The 16,729-nt window shown below is 37.3% G+C and overlaps 3 protein-coding genes and 1 pseudogene across 3 annotated transcripts; all 4 read right to left on the reverse strand.

Annotated features, from left to right (window-relative positions):
- Positions 1-1,615: 1,615 nt before the first annotated feature.
- LOC122821367 lies at positions 1,616-3,158 on the reverse strand (annotated as a pseudogene).
- Positions 3,159-5,427: 2,269 nt separating this feature from the next.
- LOC122821374 (ferritin, middle subunit-like) lies at positions 5,428-7,017 on the reverse strand. The gene is made up of 4 exons (XM_044099231.1): positions 6,652-7,017; positions 6,075-6,221; positions 5,834-5,959; positions 5,428-5,761 (listed from the first exon to the last, which is right to left on the reverse strand). The coding sequence occupies exons 1-4, from the start codon at positions 6,751-6,753 to the stop codon at positions 5,606-5,608; spliced, it is 531 nt and encodes a 176-aa protein (XP_043955166.1). The 5' UTR covers positions 6,754-7,017; the 3' UTR covers positions 5,428-5,605.
- Positions 7,018-9,214: 2,197 nt separating this feature from the next.
- On the reverse strand, positions 9,215-10,869 carry LOC122821369 (ferritin, middle subunit-like). The gene is made up of 4 exons (XM_044099224.1): positions 10,499-10,869; positions 9,852-9,998; positions 9,611-9,736; positions 9,215-9,539 (listed from the first exon to the last, which is right to left on the reverse strand). Exons 1-4 carry the CDS (start codon positions 10,598-10,600, stop codon positions 9,384-9,386), a joined length of 531 nt encoding a protein of 176 aa, XP_043955159.1. The 5' UTR covers positions 10,601-10,869; the 3' UTR covers positions 9,215-9,383.
- Positions 10,870-13,548: 2,679 nt separating this feature from the next.
- Positions 13,549-14,890, reverse strand: LOC122821370 (ferritin, middle subunit-like). The gene is made up of 4 exons (XM_044099225.1): positions 14,561-14,890; positions 14,205-14,351; positions 13,954-14,079; positions 13,549-13,882 (listed from the first exon to the last, which is right to left on the reverse strand). The coding sequence occupies exons 1-4, from the start codon at positions 14,660-14,662 to the stop codon at positions 13,727-13,729; spliced, it is 531 nt and encodes a 176-aa protein (XP_043955160.1). The 5' UTR covers positions 14,663-14,890; the 3' UTR covers positions 13,549-13,726.
- Between the last annotated feature and the right edge of the window lie 1,839 nt (positions 14,891-16,729).

The following is a 16,729-nucleotide window of genomic DNA, read 5'->3' on the forward strand; positions in this document are numbered from 1 at the left end:
AAACGACCATGCACACACACACTCACACCTAGGGAGAATTTAGAGAAACCAATTAACCTGACAGTCATGTTTTTGGACTGTGGGAGGAAGCCGGAGAACCCGGAGAGAACCCACCATGCACAGGGAGAACATGTAAACTCCGTGCAGAAAGACCCCAGGCCGGGAATCGAACCCAGGACCTTCTTGCTGCAAGGCAACAACTCTACCAACTGTGCCACTGTGCAGCCCTGTACATGACATTTTTAGATTATATATTGTAGTTTTGGATATTCAAAGATTTCATTGCAAATAATTCAGATTAATCAAAGATCATTCTTTATTTTCTTTTTACAAAAAAAATAGCCATTTTTAAAAATATATCATTGCCATTTAGTTAAGTGAAGAAAATAACTTACGTGACTTAACGTCATCTGTTGAAAGATGTATTTGAGAGCTGACTTCTTATTAAACATCTAATTGAATTTACCTTTAAGTTACACAACTGTAATGAAATGAACTGTCTTCAAAATGTCGTGCAGATCATTTCCACCAGATGGCGCTGTGCAATAACAAAACTCCATAGCTACTGAGAAACAATGTTACAGAAAAAAATAAGTTTTATTTTACTGAAATTCATTAAAATACATGCAGGAAATTAGTATCGTTAATCAAATTGTTTTTATTTTAGGTACACAGTAAAGATATATTTTACATATATAACGCTCCTGGGTCCTTTCACATTTTTGTGTTACTGTAATATTTTGCTTTGAAGAAAGAAAATAAGTTAAATGTGGCATGATTGTGTTGTTCAGCAGGTTGTATTATATTTCCATTTGATTTCCTTTTATCCTAAGCTAAATAGAGCACACAGTCTTAATCTCGCATTCAAAATGTATTTAGAGCTGCAAGTTCTTGTAACTAATTCTCTGATATTGAAAAATATAAAAACTGTTTTAGATTTCCTGTATTATAAATCTACTGATCTCCATAATTTCCCATACTTGATAGGTGGTGAGGAAGACATGGGAAAACTGATGGCTTTTTAAAGAACAATATTAGGAATCAAGGTTACTGACAATTTGACATTCCAAGTTGAAATAGTTTATCACCTCAGTCCAAAGTGTATAAAAAAAAACTGGTTTTACAGACGTTAAAAATCACTCTAGACTGAATAAAAAGCTTTTTACACCTCAATGTATTCACTAGAATGTCTGAATGTTGCCCAGCCTAAATTAAAGTGTAAGACAGGAGGTTCAGACAAATCTTAACACAACCTTGAAAATGGATTATTGTAAATATTTAACCATTTACTCCAATAAATTCAGGTTTCATCCATTAGGGAGACCAGTTAATCCATCATGCATATATTGGGAGTGTAGTAGTAAACCAGTGCTCCCACATTGGCTGTGTGAAAACATCCAAACTCCAAGCAGAAAAACCCAAACTGGGATTTTTACAAGGGAAAAGCCTCATATAGTCAGTTCCTGGTCCACATTGGAAGACCTGCATCTTTGTGAGATGGTCTTCAAATTGACCTTCATAAGTTGACTTGGAAAAAGCTTTGCATATTAAATTTGAATTTACCCATTTTGGAGGCACAAAGCCCTCAAATTAGAAACAAGTCAGACCACAGAACTCCAGCTCAAGATGTTTATTCAGAGAATCAGAAGTTACACTTAGACCAACTTCTTAATACACTCAACAACTTCAGAAACTGATTAGGTCAATGAAATGCTTAATAAACTCTGGCGTAGACTAATTTAGCCTGAAGCCTTTGTTACAGACACTTCTACTCCATGTTCCCTGCTGGGCATTTAGCTTTTTCCTCCCAGGGTGTGCTTGTCAAACAGGTACTCCGCCATCTTGTTGTTGTGGGCATCCATGCGGGTCAGGTTGGTGATGTGGTCACCGAGCTTCTTGATGGACTCCACCTGCTTGTTCAGGTAGTGGGACTCCAGGAAGTCACACAGCTGAAACAGAATTGTTTATTAGATTCAAAAACATCAAATGTCATTGAAGCAAAAATATAACTTTTATCTTACATGGGGATCAACCCGATCAGAGGCCATCTTGTGCAGATCCAGCAGAGCCTGGTTGACATTTTTCTCCAGCTGCAGAGCACACTGCATGGCTTCCAGCCCACTGCCCCACTCATCCTTCTCTGGTTTCTGTAAAATGGAAAACATTTACAGCTCAATATTTTTGGAGTATATTTGATTTAGGTTACAATTCAAACATTAAAATGGCTGCCATGTGTCTTTTGTTAGCATTAGTTGTTCTTACCTTGATATCCTGGAGGAAGATTCGGCCTCCTCTCTTATTCTGAAAGGACAGCAGCTTCTCGGCCTGCTCCCTCAACTCCTCACTGATCTCATTGAAGAAGTGGGAGAAACCCGGCAGAGCCACGTCGTCGCGGCAGAAGTAATAAGCCTGTTGAACAAACAAGCAGTACAGTTATTGAAACAAATCGCGCCCCATTATTATCTGGCCAAGAAGCAGTTTTGGTCAAGTCACGTTGAGTAATGGAGTCTGTCAAGAACAACTGCAGCCTCAGCTGAGTTATCATCCGTAAAATACGGAATCGTCCCGCATTTGACTGTTAAATGTTGGTTCCGAATTTCTATAAATGTCCCGTAGATACACCAGTCTATCACACACATAAACACTAAGTCTAACAATAACGACCCAAATAAAAACACATGAAATATTATGTACAGCTAATTTGTCGTGGCCACTTCTTTAATCATCCTAACCTGATGGGTGTCCCTTATTGTCATTTCTGAAAGCTAGCATCAGCAGCATTTTATTTGACCAGGTGGCTAAATAGATTAACAGACTAATGAAGCAGAGGTAGTGCAAATAGTATTCTTACCATAGAGGTGTAGGTGTAGGAGGCGAACATCTCCAGGTTGACCATCCTGTTAATGGCGGCCTGCCTCATGATCGCGGTGGTAGTTCTGACGCACCTGGGATTCCATCTTGGTTCGGGTTTTCTTGTGCTTTTAACAAGAAACTGAGGGGAAAAAAAGCTTTACGTTGACTACTTTAGTAGTGTTAAAGTAGCAGCAAGGTTGAGAGAGATCTACAGTCAGTTTTGGTAGAGAGAAAAGAAGTTTCGTTCAAACACTGTTGAAGCAAGAACTCTTTGAAGCTTTGGTCCCCGTTCTGTGACGGAGTCGACGCTCCTCTGTATTTAAACTGATCTGGTGACGGAAGTCAAAGTCACTCTACAGGTGTCCACCAATCAGCAATCGAGGATGAGATAAGCAAAATAGTGGTGTCGCTTTTGAAAGACACAGCAGGATGTAACACAACACGGTGAACGATCAAATTTCGTTCACTCTTTTACTGGCTCATGGAAATGGTGAACCGTGGTGTTTCTCTGTTTAACATGATGCCTCCTGCGATGACATTGTGTTTTTTAAGATTTACATGAAAAAATAAGCTGACTAAACAATTCATTGAAATTGTTAATGTGAACTATGTGTACAGTAACTTTATAACCTTTTTGCTTTAACATAAAAAATACATTTGGCCTAATTCTAAGTAATTAATTATTATTATTAAAAATATGTTTCTGTGTTCTCTGAGTTGTCTCTTTAAAAAAAGTGACTTTCAACTACTAGCAGCGCTGGATTTCTGTCAAGGATATCAAAGAGAATGAATCTGTTAAAAATCCACACCATCATTTTTGAGTTTTGACAAACAAAAAGAAATGTGTGCCAGAAAACAATGTGCCATTTTCCTTCCACATCACAATTATGCATCACTTTATATTGGTTTATCATTTAAAATGTCAATTAAATAGATTAAAGTTTGTGGTAAAAAGTAACATATAATCTTAGGCTAAATTACACCCTTCTGTCTACCTATCATCCATCCATCCATCCATCCATCCATCCATCAACATATATTTGTTCAAACATCAGAGCTGTGTATCGTCTTCATAGTTATTGTAGATATTAAATAGGAACGGTTCCAGGATTTAACCTTTGGGTATCTCACATGTGATTTACAATGAGAAGTTACGTATTGAAAGAAAAAAAATCCCTGTTCCTTGGTTTTGATTGAAGGCAGCTGAGTATTGGACCAGAGAATCCACCCAGCTTAGTGGACTATGCCTTTTGCTTTCTAGGCTCAGTTCTCTCTTTACTACATCATTACACTTTCTGCACCAGCAACACATATCAGTGTTTCTATCAACTTCTAGGACAGATATTAGCCACAGGTGACTTGGTGCACCATGTCACTAAAGAGAGTTTGACCAACAAGGGATTGATGTGTCTCTCTAAACTAGATAGACCAGAACTTACAACAGTAGTCATGCAATATGTGTTAAGATATTTATAGGAGCAGTCAGTTTACCACACAACAATACAGCTATGTTAATACATTAAATTAGAGGTAGAGGCAGAACTATCCAACTTCATGCTAACAATAGGATCAACAACTATATGAACTCCATAGCTAATGTCTCATTTTCTGGGAGGATTACATGACATTTTTAGATTATATATTGTAGTTTTGGATATTCAAAGATTTCATTGCAAATAATTCAGATTAATCGAAGATCATTCTTTATTTTCTTTTTACCAAAAAAATTGCCATTTTTGAAAATATATCATTGCCATTTAGTTAAGTGAAGAAAATAACTTACGTGACTTGACGTCATCTGTTGAAAGATGTATTTGAGAGCTGACTTCTTATTAAACATCTAATTGAATTTACCTTTAAGTTACACAACTGTAATGAAATGAACTGTCTTCAAAATGTCGTGCAGATCATTTCCACCAGATGGCGCTGTGCAATAACAAAACTCCATAGCTACTGAGAAACAATGTTACAGAAAAAAATAAGTTTTATTTTACTGAAATTCATTCAAATACATGCAGGAAATTAGTATCGTTAATCAAATTGTTTTTATTTTAGGTACACAGTCTAAGATATATTTTACATACTTATCACTGGGTCCTTTCATATTTGTGTGTTACTGTAATTTGATGAAAGAAAATAAGTTAAATGTAGCATGATTGTGTTGTTTAGGAGGTTGAATTTTATTTCCATTTTATCCTTAACTAAATAGAGCACACATTCCAACACTCGCATTCAAAATGTATTTAGAGCTACAACAGTTTTTGTAACCAATTCTCTGATATTGAAAAATTTAAAAACTTTGTGTTTTATATTTTCTGCATTATAAATCTACCAATCTCCATAATTGATAGGTGGTGAGGAAGACATGGGAAAACTGATGGCTTTTTGAAGAACAATATTAAGAATCAAGGTTACTGACAATTTTTGACATTCCAAATTGAAATAGTTTATCACCTCAGTGCAAAGTGTATAAATAAAATAACTTGCTTTACATACAAAAATGCAAAAATCACTCTAGACTGAATAGCAATTTACACCTCAATGCAAGTTAAAAAACAAGTCAGACCACAGAACTCCAGCTCAAGATGTTTATTCAGAGAATCAAAAGTTGCACTTAGACAAACTTCTTAATACACTCAACAACTTCAGAAACTGATTAGGTCAATGAAATGCTTAATAAACTCTGGAGTAGACTAATTTAGCCTGAAGCCTTTGTTACAGACACTTCTACTCCATGTACCCTGCTGGGCATTTAGCTTTTTTCTCTCAGGGTGTGCTTGTCAAACAGGTACTCCGCCATCTTGTTGTTGTGGGCATCCATGCGGGTCAGGTTGGTGATGTGGTCACCGAGCTTCTTGATGGACTCCACCTGCTCGTTCAGGTAGTGGGACTCCAGGAAGTCGCACAGCTGAAACAGAATTGTTTGTTAGATTCAAAAACATCAAATGTCATTGAAGCAAAAATAAAAATTTTATCTTACATGGGGATCAACCCGATCAGAGGCCATCTTGTGCAGATCCAGCAGAGCCTGGTTGACATTTTTCTCCAGCTGCAGAGCACACTGCATGGCTTCCAGCCCACTGCCCCACTCATCCTTCTCTGGTTTCTGTAAAATGGAAAACATTTACAGTTCAATGTTTTTGGAGTATATTTGATTTAAGTTACAATTCAAACATTAAAATGGCTGCCATGTGTCTTTTGTTAGCATTAGTTGTTCTTACCTTGATATCCTGGAGGAAGATTCGGCCTCCTCTCTTATTCTGAAAGGACAGCAGCTTCTCGGCGTGCTCCCTCTCCTCCTCACTGTTCTCCTTGAAGAAGTGGGAGAAACCCGGCAGAGCCACGTCGTCGCGGCAGAAGTAATAAGCCTGTTGAGCAAACAAGTAGTACAGTTATTGAAACAAATCGCGCCCCATTATTATCTGGCCAAGAAGCAGCTTTGGTCAAGTCACGTTGAGTAATGGAGTCTGTTAAGAACAACTGCAGCCTCAGCTGAGTTATCATCCGTAAAATACGGAATCGTCCCGCATTTGACTGTTAAATGTTGCGTCCCGTATTTCTATAAATGTCCCGTAGACACACCAATACACACCAAGTGTAACAATAACGACCCAAATAAAAACACATGAAATATTATGTACAGCTAATTTGTCGTGGCCACTTCTTTAATCATCCTAACCTGATGGGTGTCCCTTATTTTCATTTCTGAAAGCTAGCATCAGCAGCATTTTATTTGACCAGGTGGCTAAATAGATAAACAGACTAATGAAGCAGAGGTAGTGCAAATAGTATTCTTACCATAGAGGTGTAGGTGTAGGAGGCGAACATCTCCAGGTTGACCATCCTGTTAATGGCGGCCTCGCAGTCGCGGTGGTAGTTCTGACGCACCTGGGATTCCATCTTGGTTCGGGTTTTCTTGTGCTTTTAACAAGAAACTGAGGGAAAAAAAGCTTTACGTTGACTACTTTAGTAGTGTTCAAGTAGCAGCAAGGTTGAGATAGATCTACTGTCAGCTTTGGTAGAGAAAAAAGAAGTTCCGTTCAAACACTGTTGAAGCAAGAACTCTTTGAATCTTTGGTCCCCGTTCTTTGACGGAGTCGACGCTCCTCTGTATTTAAACTGATCTGGTGACGGAAGTCAAAGTCACTCTACAGGTGTCCACCAATCAGCAATCGAGGATGAGATAAGCAAAATAGTGGTGTCGCTTTTGAAAGACACAGCAGGATGTAACACAACACGGTGAACGATCAAATTTAATTCATTTATTTATTGATTTATGTAAATGTTGAACCGTGGTGTTTCACTGTTTAATATGATGCCTCCTGCGATGACATTGGGTTTCCAGAGATTTATGTGAAGAAATAAGCTGAATAAACAATTTATGAAATTGTTTATGTGAACTCTGTGTGCAATGACTTTATAACCTTTTTGCTTTAACATAAAAATAAATTATGCCTAATTCTAAGTAATTAATTATTATTATTAAAATATGTTTCTGTGTTCTCTGAGTTGTCTCTTTAAAAAAAGTGGCTTTCAACTACTAGCAGCGCTGGATTTCTGTCAAGGATATCAAAGAGAATGAATCTGTTAAAAATCCACACCATCATTTTTGAGTTTTGACAAACAAAAAGAAATGTGTGCCAGAAAACAATGTGCCATTTTCCTTCCACATCACAATTATGCATCACTTTATATTGGTTTATCATTTAAAATGTCAATTAAATAGATTAACGTTTGTGGTAAAAAGTAACATATAATCTTAGGCTAAATTACACCTTTCTGTCTGCCTATCATCCATCCATCCATACTTCCATCCATCCATCCATCAACATATATTTGTTCAAACATCAGAGCTGTGTATCGTCTTCATAGTTATTGTAGATATTAAATAGGAAGGGTTCCAGGATTTAACCTTTGGGTATCTCACATGTGATTTACAATGAGAAGTTACGTATTGAAAGAAAAAAAATCCCTGTTCCTTGGTTTTGATTGAAGCCAGCTCAGTATTGGACCAGAGAATCCACCCAGCTTAGTGGACTATGCCTTTTGCTTTCTAGGCTCAGTTCTCTCTTTACTACATCATTACACTTTCTGCACCAGCAACACATATCAGTGTTTCTATCAACTTCCAGGACAGATATTAGCCACAGGTGACTTGGTGCACCATGTCACTAAAGAGAGTTTGACCAACAAGGGATTGATGTGTCTCTCTAAACTAGATAGACCAGAACTTACAACAGTAGTCATGCAATATGTGTTAAGATATTTATAGGAGCAGTCAGTTTACCACACAACAATACAGCTATGTTAATACATTAAATTAGAGGTAGAGGCAGAACTATCCAACTTCATGCTAACAATAGGATCAACAACTATATGAACTCCATAGCTAATGTCTCATTTTCTGGGAGGATTACATGACATTTTTAGATTATATATTGTTGTTTTGGATATTCAAAGATTTCATTGCAAATAATTCAGATTAATCGAAGATCATTCTTTATTTTCTTTTTACCAAAAAAATAGCCATTTTTAAAAATATATCATTGCCATTTAATGAAGAAAATAACTTACGTGACTTAACGTCATCTGTTGAAAGATGTATTTGAGAGCTGACTTCTTATTAAACATCTAATTGAATTTACCTTTAAGTTACACAACTGTAATGAAATGAACTGTCTTCAAAATGTCGTGCAGATCATTTCCACCAGATGGCGCTGCGCAATAACAAAACTCCATAGGAACTGAGAAACAATGTTACAGACAAAAAAGTTTTATTTTACTGAAATTTATTAAAATACATGCAGGAAATTAGTATCGTTAATCAAATTGTTTTTATTTTAGGTACACAGTAAAGATATATTTTACATACTTAACACTCCTGGGTCCTTTCACATTTGTGTGTTACTGTAATTTGATGAAAGAAAATAAGTTAAATGTAGCATGATTGTGTTGTTTAGGAGGTTGAACTTCATTTCCATTTTATCCTTAACTAAATAGAGCACACATTCCAACACTCGCATTCAAAATGTATTTAGAGCTACAACAGTTTTTGTAACCAATTCTCTGATATTGAAAAATTTTAAAACTTTGTGTTTTATATTTTCTGCATCATAAATCTACCAATCTCCATAATTGATAGGTGGTGAGGAAGACATGGGAAAACTGATGGCTTTTTGAAGAACAATATTAAGAATCAAGGTTACTGACAATTTTTGACATTCCAAGTTGAAATAGTTTATCACCTCAGTCCAAAGTGTATAAATAAAATAACTTTTTTTTTTTTACATACAAAAATCACTCTAGACTGAGTAGCAATTTACACCTCAATCCAAGTTAGAAACAAGTCAGACCACAGAACTCCAGCTCAAGATGTTTATTCAGAGAATCAGAAGTTACACTTAGACCAACTTCTTAATACACTCAACAACTGATTAGGTCAATGAAATGCTTAATAAACTCTGAAGTAGACTAATTTAGCCTGAAGCCTTTGTTACAGACACTTCTACTCCATGTTCCCTGCTGGGCATTTAGCTTTTTTCTCCCAGGGTGTGCTTGTCAAACAGGTACTCCGCCATCTTGTTCTTGTGGGCATCCATGCGGGTCATGTTGGTGATGTGGTCACCGAGCTTCTTGATGGACTCCACCTGCTCGTTCAGGTAGTGGGACTCCAGGAAGTCGCACAGCTGAAACAGAATTGTTTGTTAGATTCAAAAACATCAAATGTCATTGAAGAAAAATATAACTTTTATCTTACATGGGGATCAACCCGATCAGAGGCCATCTTGTGCAGATCCAGCAGAGCCTGGTTGACATTTTTCTCCAGCTGCAGAGCACACTGCATGGCTTCCAGCCCACTGCCCCACTCATCCTTCTCTGGTTTCTGTAAAATGGAAAACATTTACAGTTAAATGTTTTTGGAGTATATTTGATTTAGGTTGCAATTCAAACATCAAAATGGATGCTACGTGTCTTTTGTTAGCATTAGTTGTTCTTACCTTGATATCCTGGAGGAAGATTCGGCCTCCTCTCTTATTCTGAAAGGACAGCAGCTTCTCGGCGTGCTCCCTCTCCTCCTCACTGTTCTCCTTGAAGAAGTGGGAGAAACCCGGCAGAGCCACGTCGTCGCGGCAGAAGTAATAAGCCTGTTGAACAAACAAGTAGTACAGTTATTGAAACAAATCGCGCCCAATTATTGTCTGGCCAAGAAGCAGCTTTGGTCAAGTCACGTTGAGTAATGGAGTCTGTCAATAACAACTGCAGCCTCAGCTGAGTTATCATCCGTAAAATACGGAATCGTCCCGCATTTGGCTGTGAAATGTTGCGTCCCGTATTTCTATAAATGTCCCGTATTTCTATAAATGTCCCGTATTTCTATAAATGTCCCGTATTTCTATAAATGTCCCGTAGACACACCAGTCTATCACACACATAAACACCAAGTGTAACAATAACGAGCCAAATAAATACACATGAAATATTATGTACAGCTAATTTGTCGTGGCCACTTCTTTAATCATCCTAACCTGATGGGTGTCCCTTATTTTCATTTCTGAAAGCTAGCATCAGCAGCATTTTATTTGACCAGGTGGCTAAATAGATAAACAGACTAATGAAGCAGAGGTAGTGCAAATAGTATTCTTACCATAGAGGTGTAGGTGTAGGAGGCGAACATCTCCAGGTTGACCATCCTGTTAATGGCGGCCTCGCAGTCGCGGTGGTAGTTCTGACGCACCTGGGATTCCATCTTGGTTCGGGTTATTTTATTTTTTTTGGCTTCTAACAAAAACACTGAGGGAAAAAAAAAGCTTTACGTTGACTACTTTAGTAGTGTTAAAGTGGCAGCAAGGTTGAGATAGATCTACAGTCAGCTTTGGTAGGGAGAAAAGAAGTTCCGTTCAAACACTGTTGAAGCAAGAACTCTTTGAATCTTTGGTCCCCGTTCTGTGACGGAGTCGACGCTCCTCTGTATTTAAACTGATCTGGTGACGGAAGTCAAAGTCACTCTACAGGTGTCCACCAATCAGCAATCGAGGATGAGATAAGCAAAATAGTGGTGTCGCTTTTGTAAGACAAAGCAGGATGTAACACAACACGGTGAACGATCAAATTTCGTTTACTCTTTTACTGGTTCATGGAAATGGTGAACCGTGGTGTTTCTCTGTTTAACATGATGCCTCCTGCGATGACATAGTGTTTTCTGAGAATTACATGAAAAAATAAGCTGACTAAACAATTCATTGAAATTGTTAATGTGAACTATGTGTACAGTAACTTTATAACCTTTTTGCTTTAACATAAAATATACATTTGGCCTAATTCTAAGTAATTTATTATTATTATTATTAAAATATGTTTCTGTGTTCTCTGAGTTGTCTCTTTAAAAAAAGTGGCTTTCAACTACTAGCAGCGCTGGATTTCTGTCAAGGTCATCAAAGAGAATGAATCTGTGAAAAATCCACACCATAATTTTTGAGTTTTGACAAACAAAAAGAAATGTGTGCCAGAAAACAATGTGCCATTTTCCTTCCACATCACAATTATGCATCACTTTATATTGGTTTATCATTTAGAATGTCAATTAAATAGATTAACGTTTGTGGTAAAAAAGTAACATATAATCTTAGGCTAAATTACACCCTTCTGTCTGCCTATCATCCATCCATCCATCCATCCATCCATCCATCCATCCATCCATCCATCCATCCATTCATACTTCCATCCATCCATCAACATATATTTGTTCAAACATCAGAGCTGTGTATCGTCTTCATAGTTATTGTAGATATTAAATAGGAAGGGTTCCAGGATTTAACCTTTGGGTATCTCACATGTGATTTACAATGAGAAGTTACGTATTGAAAGAAAAAAATCTCTGTTCCTTGGTTTTGATTGAAGCCAGCTGAGTATTGGACCAGAGAATCCACCCAGCTTAGTGGACTATGCCTTTTGCTTTCTAGGCTCAGTTCTCTCTTTACTACATCATTACACTTTCTGCACCAGCAACACATATCAGTGTTTCTATCAACTTCTAGGACAGATATTAGCCACAGGTGACTTGGTGCACCATGTCACTAAAGAGAGTTTGACCAACAAGGGATTGATGTGTCTCTCTAAACTAGATAGACCAGAACTTACAACAGTAGTCATGCAATATGTGTTAAGATATTTATAGGAGCAGTCAGTTTACCACACAACAATACAGCTATGTTAATACATTAAATTAGAGGTAGAGGCAGAACTATCCAACTTCATGCTAACAATAGGATCAACAATTATATGAACTCCATAGCTAATGTCTCATTTTCTGGGAGGATTACATGACATTTTTAGATTATATATTGTAGTTTTGGATATTCAAAGATTTCATTGCAAATAATTCAGATTAATCAAAGATCATTCTTTATTTTCTTTTTACCAAAAAAATAGCTATTTTTAAAAATATATCATTGCCATTTAGTGAAGAAAATAACTTACGTGGCTTGACGTTATCTGTTGAAAGATGTATTTGAGAGCTGACTTCTTATTAAACATCTAATTGAATTTACCTTTAAGTTACACAACTGTAATGAAATGAACTGTCTTCATAATGTCGTGCAGATCGTTTCCACCAGATGGCGCTGTGCAATAACAAAATTCCATAGGAACTGAGAAACAATGTTACAGAAAAAAATAAGTTTTATTTTACTGAAATTTATTAAAATACATGCAGGAAATTAGTATCGTTAATCAAATTGTTTTTATTTTAGGTACACAGTTTAAGATATATTTTACATACTTATCACTCCTGGGTCCTTTCACATTTGTGTGTTACTGTAATTTTTGGCTTTGAAGAAAGAAAATAAGTTAAATGTGGCATGATTGTGTTGTTTAGCAGTTTGTATTTTATTTCCATTTTATTTCCTTTTATCCTAAACTAAATAGAGCACACAGTCTTACTCTCGCATTCAAAATGTATTTATTTATAGCTGCAACAGTTTTTGTAACTAATTCTCTGATATTGAAAAATATAACTGTTTTAGATTTCCTGTATTATAAATCTACCTATCTACATACTTGATAGGTGGTGAGGAAGACATGGGAAAACTGATGGCTTTTTAAAGAACAATATTAAGAATTAAGGTTACTGACAATTTGACATTCCAAGTTGAAATAGTTTATCACCTCAGTCCAAAGTGTATAAAAAAAATAACTGGTTTTACATCAGACGTTAAAAATCACTCTAGACTGAATAAAAAGCTTTTTACACCTCAATGTATTCACTAGAATGTCTGAATGTTCCCAGCCTAAATTAAAGTGTAAGACAGGAGGTTCAGACAAATCTTAACACAACCTTGAAAATGGATTATTGTAAATATTTAACCATTTACTCCAATAAATTCAGGTTTCATCCATTAGGGAGACCAGTTAATCCATCATGCATATATTGGGAGTGTAGTAGTAAACCAGTGCTCCCACATTGGCTGTGTGAAAACATCCAAACTCCAAGCAGAAAAACCCAAACTGGGATTTTTACAAGGGAAAAGCCTCATATAGTCAGTTCCTGGTCCACATTGGAAGACCTGCATCTTTGTGAGATGGTCTTCAAATTGACCTTCATAAGTTGACTTGGAAAAAGCTTTGCATATTAAATTTGAATTTACCCATTTTGGAGGCACAAAGCCCTCAAATTAGAAACAAGTCAGACCACAGAACTCCAGCTCAAGATGTTTATTCAGAGAATCAGAAGTTACACTTAAACCAACTTCTTAATACACTCAACAACTTCAGAAACTGATTAGATCAATGAAATGCTTAATAAACTCTGGAGTAGACTAATTTAGCCTGAAGCCTTTGTTACAGACACTTCTACTCCATGTTCCCTGCTGGGCATTTAGCTTTTTTCTCCCAGGGTGTGCTTGTCAAACAGGTACTCCGCCATCTTGTTGTTGTGGGCATCCATGCGGGTCAGGTTGGTGATGTGGTCACCGAGCTTCTTGATGGACTCCACCTGCTCGTTCAGGTAGTGGGACTCCAGGAAGTCGCACAGCTGAAACAGAATTGTTTATTAGATTCAAAATCATCAATTGTCATTGAAGAAAAATATAACTTTTATCTTACATGGGGATCAACACGATCAGAGGCCAACTTGTGCAGATCCAGCAGAGCCTGGTTGACATTTTTCTCCAGCTGCAGAGCACACTGCATGGCTTCCAGCCCACTGCCCCACTCATCCTTCTCTGGTTTCTGTAAAATGGAAAACATTTACAGTTCAATGTTTTTCCAGTATGCAGCAATGAATTGCAATTTAGATCAAATTTAAACATCAAAATGGATGCTATGTGTCTTTTGTTAGCATTAGTTGTTCTTACCTTGATATCCTGGAGGAAGATTCGGCCTCCTCTCTTATTCTGAAAGGACAGCAGCTTCTCGGCGTGCTCCCTCTCCTCCTCACTGTTCTCCTTGAAGAAGTGGGAGAAACCTGGCAGAGCCACGTCGTCGCGGCAGAAGTAATAAGCCTGTTGAACAAGCACGACGTAAACCATCATTAAAACGACTCGCGCCTCATCATTATTTGACGAAACCCAGCCGCGTGAGTAATGGCGGAGTATAGCAAAAACAACTGCAGCCCCACAGTGACGCAGCACTTATTTACCGAGGTGGGGCCGACTAGTGAGGGGTAGACCAACTAAACAAAGGCAGAGCATATAGTACTCATTTTTCTTACCATAGAGGTGTAGGTGTAGGAGGCAAACATCTCCATGTTGATCATCCTGTTAATGGCGGCCTCACAGTCGCGGTGGTAGTTCTGACGCACCTGGGATTCCATCTTGGTTGGTTTTTGTTTGTGCTTTTTTAAACAAAAAAAACGTAGAAAAATAAAGCTTTACGTCGACTTCTTCAGTAGTGTTCAAGTAGAAACAGGATTGAAATGTCGCTGGAATGTAGTCTGCTAGGTTCAAGCGAAGCTTGGGAAGGCGGAAAAAAAGAAGTTCCGTTCAAACACTGTTGAAGCAAGAACTCCTAAAGGCTTCTTTCCCCGTTCTGTGATGGGAGTCGGCGCTCCTCTGTATTTATACAGTTTGGCAGACCTCGTGACGTGACAGACGTCAACGTCACTCTGCAGGTTTCCGCCAATCGGCAATCGAGGGTGAGATAAGAAGGATCGGAGTGTCTCTTTTATGAAACACAGCAGGACGTTTCATAACACAGGGAAACGATCAAATTTTTGATGAGCAATATGTGAATGACAGCGACATGTGAAGCATGCACACTATTCCACGTTGTAACATGTTTTGTAGTTACGGTGCACGTTTAGAAATAAATGCATTTGAGAAAATCATTCCCTCCTTTATTAAATGTTTATTTTCAAAAGAATTTTTACAAGTTCAAAACAATCAAATACCTATATAATATTAATTACAAATAACTCTTATGCAGTTAAAAAAAAACTCTGTGAGAGTTCATATTAACAGCTAACACTGAACGAGGTAACAGATGGAAAGAATAGCAATAACAAGTGGAAGATGACTGGCCTGCTGTGATGTGTCAGTCTCTTTTACTTTGTTAGTGTTTCATGTGCTAACATGTATTTACAACAAATTACTAAAACAAATAGAGGAAATGATGCCACATGTTTCAAACTATGTCTACCGTGAGTTTGAAAGGTTGGGATGTCAGATTGAAAGTTAAAGTACGCCGAGGTCCTGACAAAACCCAACCCTGGGAGTTCCTCCGCTGGAAAATTCTTACTAGGAGAAAGACAGCAACTTTGTTCGTAAAAATTTCACCAGATTATTCCTTGGTTTAATGTTTTCTGCAATGACATGATATCTGAGGCCTTTTTATGCTTTGTAACGTCTCGCAACATTGCTCTGCTACTGAGTAAAGCCCTGAAAGTCACTCTGGTCGTATCCTAATGCCACGTCAGCGGTTTTAAAAGTCATGTGGTGTTTTAGGAAGTAAAAGTGCAGTTTACTGGCTTTGTGCAGTCATAAAAGGCAAACTTTTACTAATACTGTGTTTTAGTAAAGGTCAAATTGAAGAGGCTCTCCAAAGAGTGTTGTCGCAAATTGCTAGTGTTTGCGATCCAAAGACATTGAAACGATGACAAATTATTTCACAAAAAAAGTTAAAAACAATGACATGGCGATACACGGCTCTACGTTATGATGCCATCAGATCCAGCAGTTCCCAAATGAACTCTGTCAGATTTGATTTCAACACTTTCAAAGTGTTTATATGGGTCCACACCAGAAAGTGTTCATTTAACTTTTGTTGGAAAGTTGGTACCTTAACTCTGATTTATGTGTTAAATATCAAATCTGCTGGAGTTAATCTTTTAACACTTCTAATTCAATGTTAGGGCTTGTCTTCGTGGTCAGCTGCTTTGTTCATGCAGTAGAATCACGGCCCAACTTCACAAAGCAGCTTCGTTAACTTTTCAGCGCTTTTCAACAGACATACTTCTACTCGTAAGCAAATAGATAAGAAATGAATGCCAACAAAATCAGCGTCTGTAAACCTGCAGAGGTTGGTGGGAACACGGAGTTTCTCTGTGATTCATCGACAGCCGATGCGTAACAAACGTTTCCTGTTTTTGTAAGAGGCTCACGTGGCAGAGCAGGTTCACCCATAATAACCACGTAACTCAAACTTCAGTCGTGGAAGAGTCTGCTTGGGTATTTGGGTTGGAAATACTTGAATAATAATAATAATAATAATACTTTTTATTTTGTAGGTGCCTTTCTTCACCCTGAATGTTACATTACATAGTTTAACGTTAAAACAGACGCAATATTAAAATATACAGTATTTTAAAAAAAACTCCTTTCCTGTCAGTCACTATCCTAATAATTTGTGTGAACATTGAAAGTGTTTGGTTTGGTTTATTTAA

The sequence above is a fragment of the Gambusia affinis genome, linkage group LG19 (assembly GCF_019740435.1).
Source record: "Gambusia affinis linkage group LG19, SWU_Gaff_1.0, whole genome shotgun sequence".
Taxonomy (NCBI): Eukaryota; Metazoa; Chordata; class Actinopteri; order Cyprinodontiformes; family Poeciliidae; genus Gambusia; species Gambusia affinis.

Coding starts and splice junctions, on each gene's coding strand:
- LOC122821374 (XM_044099231.1), bottom strand. CDS start 6,753: ATGGAATCCCAGGTGCGTCAGAACTACCACCGCGACTGCGAGGCCGCC. Junction 5,960..6,074: donor TCTTCCTCCAGGATATCAAG/GTAAGAACAACT, acceptor TCCATTTTACAG/AAACCAGAGAAGGATGAGTG. Junction 5,762..5,833: donor CTGATCGGGTTGATCCCCAT/GTAAGATAAAAT, acceptor ATTCTGTTTCAG/CTGTGCGACTTCCTGGAGTC.
- LOC122821369 (XM_044099224.1), bottom strand. CDS start 10,600: ATGGAATCCCAGGTGCGTCAGAACTACCACCGCGACTGCGAGGCCGCC. Junction 9,999..10,498: donor CCTACACCTACACCTCTATG/GTAAGAATACTA, acceptor TTTGTTCAACAG/GCTTATTACTTCTGCCGCGA. Junction 9,737..9,851: donor TCTTCCTCCAGGATATCAAG/GTAAGAACAACT, acceptor TCCATTTTACAG/AAACCAGAGAAGGATGAGTG.
- LOC122821370 (XM_044099225.1), bottom strand. CDS start 14,662: ATGGAATCCCAGGTGCGTCAGAACTACCACCGCGACTGTGAGGCCGCC. Junction 14,352..14,560: donor CCTACACCTACACCTCTATG/GTAAGAAAAATG, acceptor CTTGTTCAACAG/GCTTATTACTTCTGCCGCGA. Junction 14,080..14,204: donor TCTTCCTCCAGGATATCAAG/GTAAGAACAACT, acceptor TCCATTTTACAG/AAACCAGAGAAGGATGAGTG.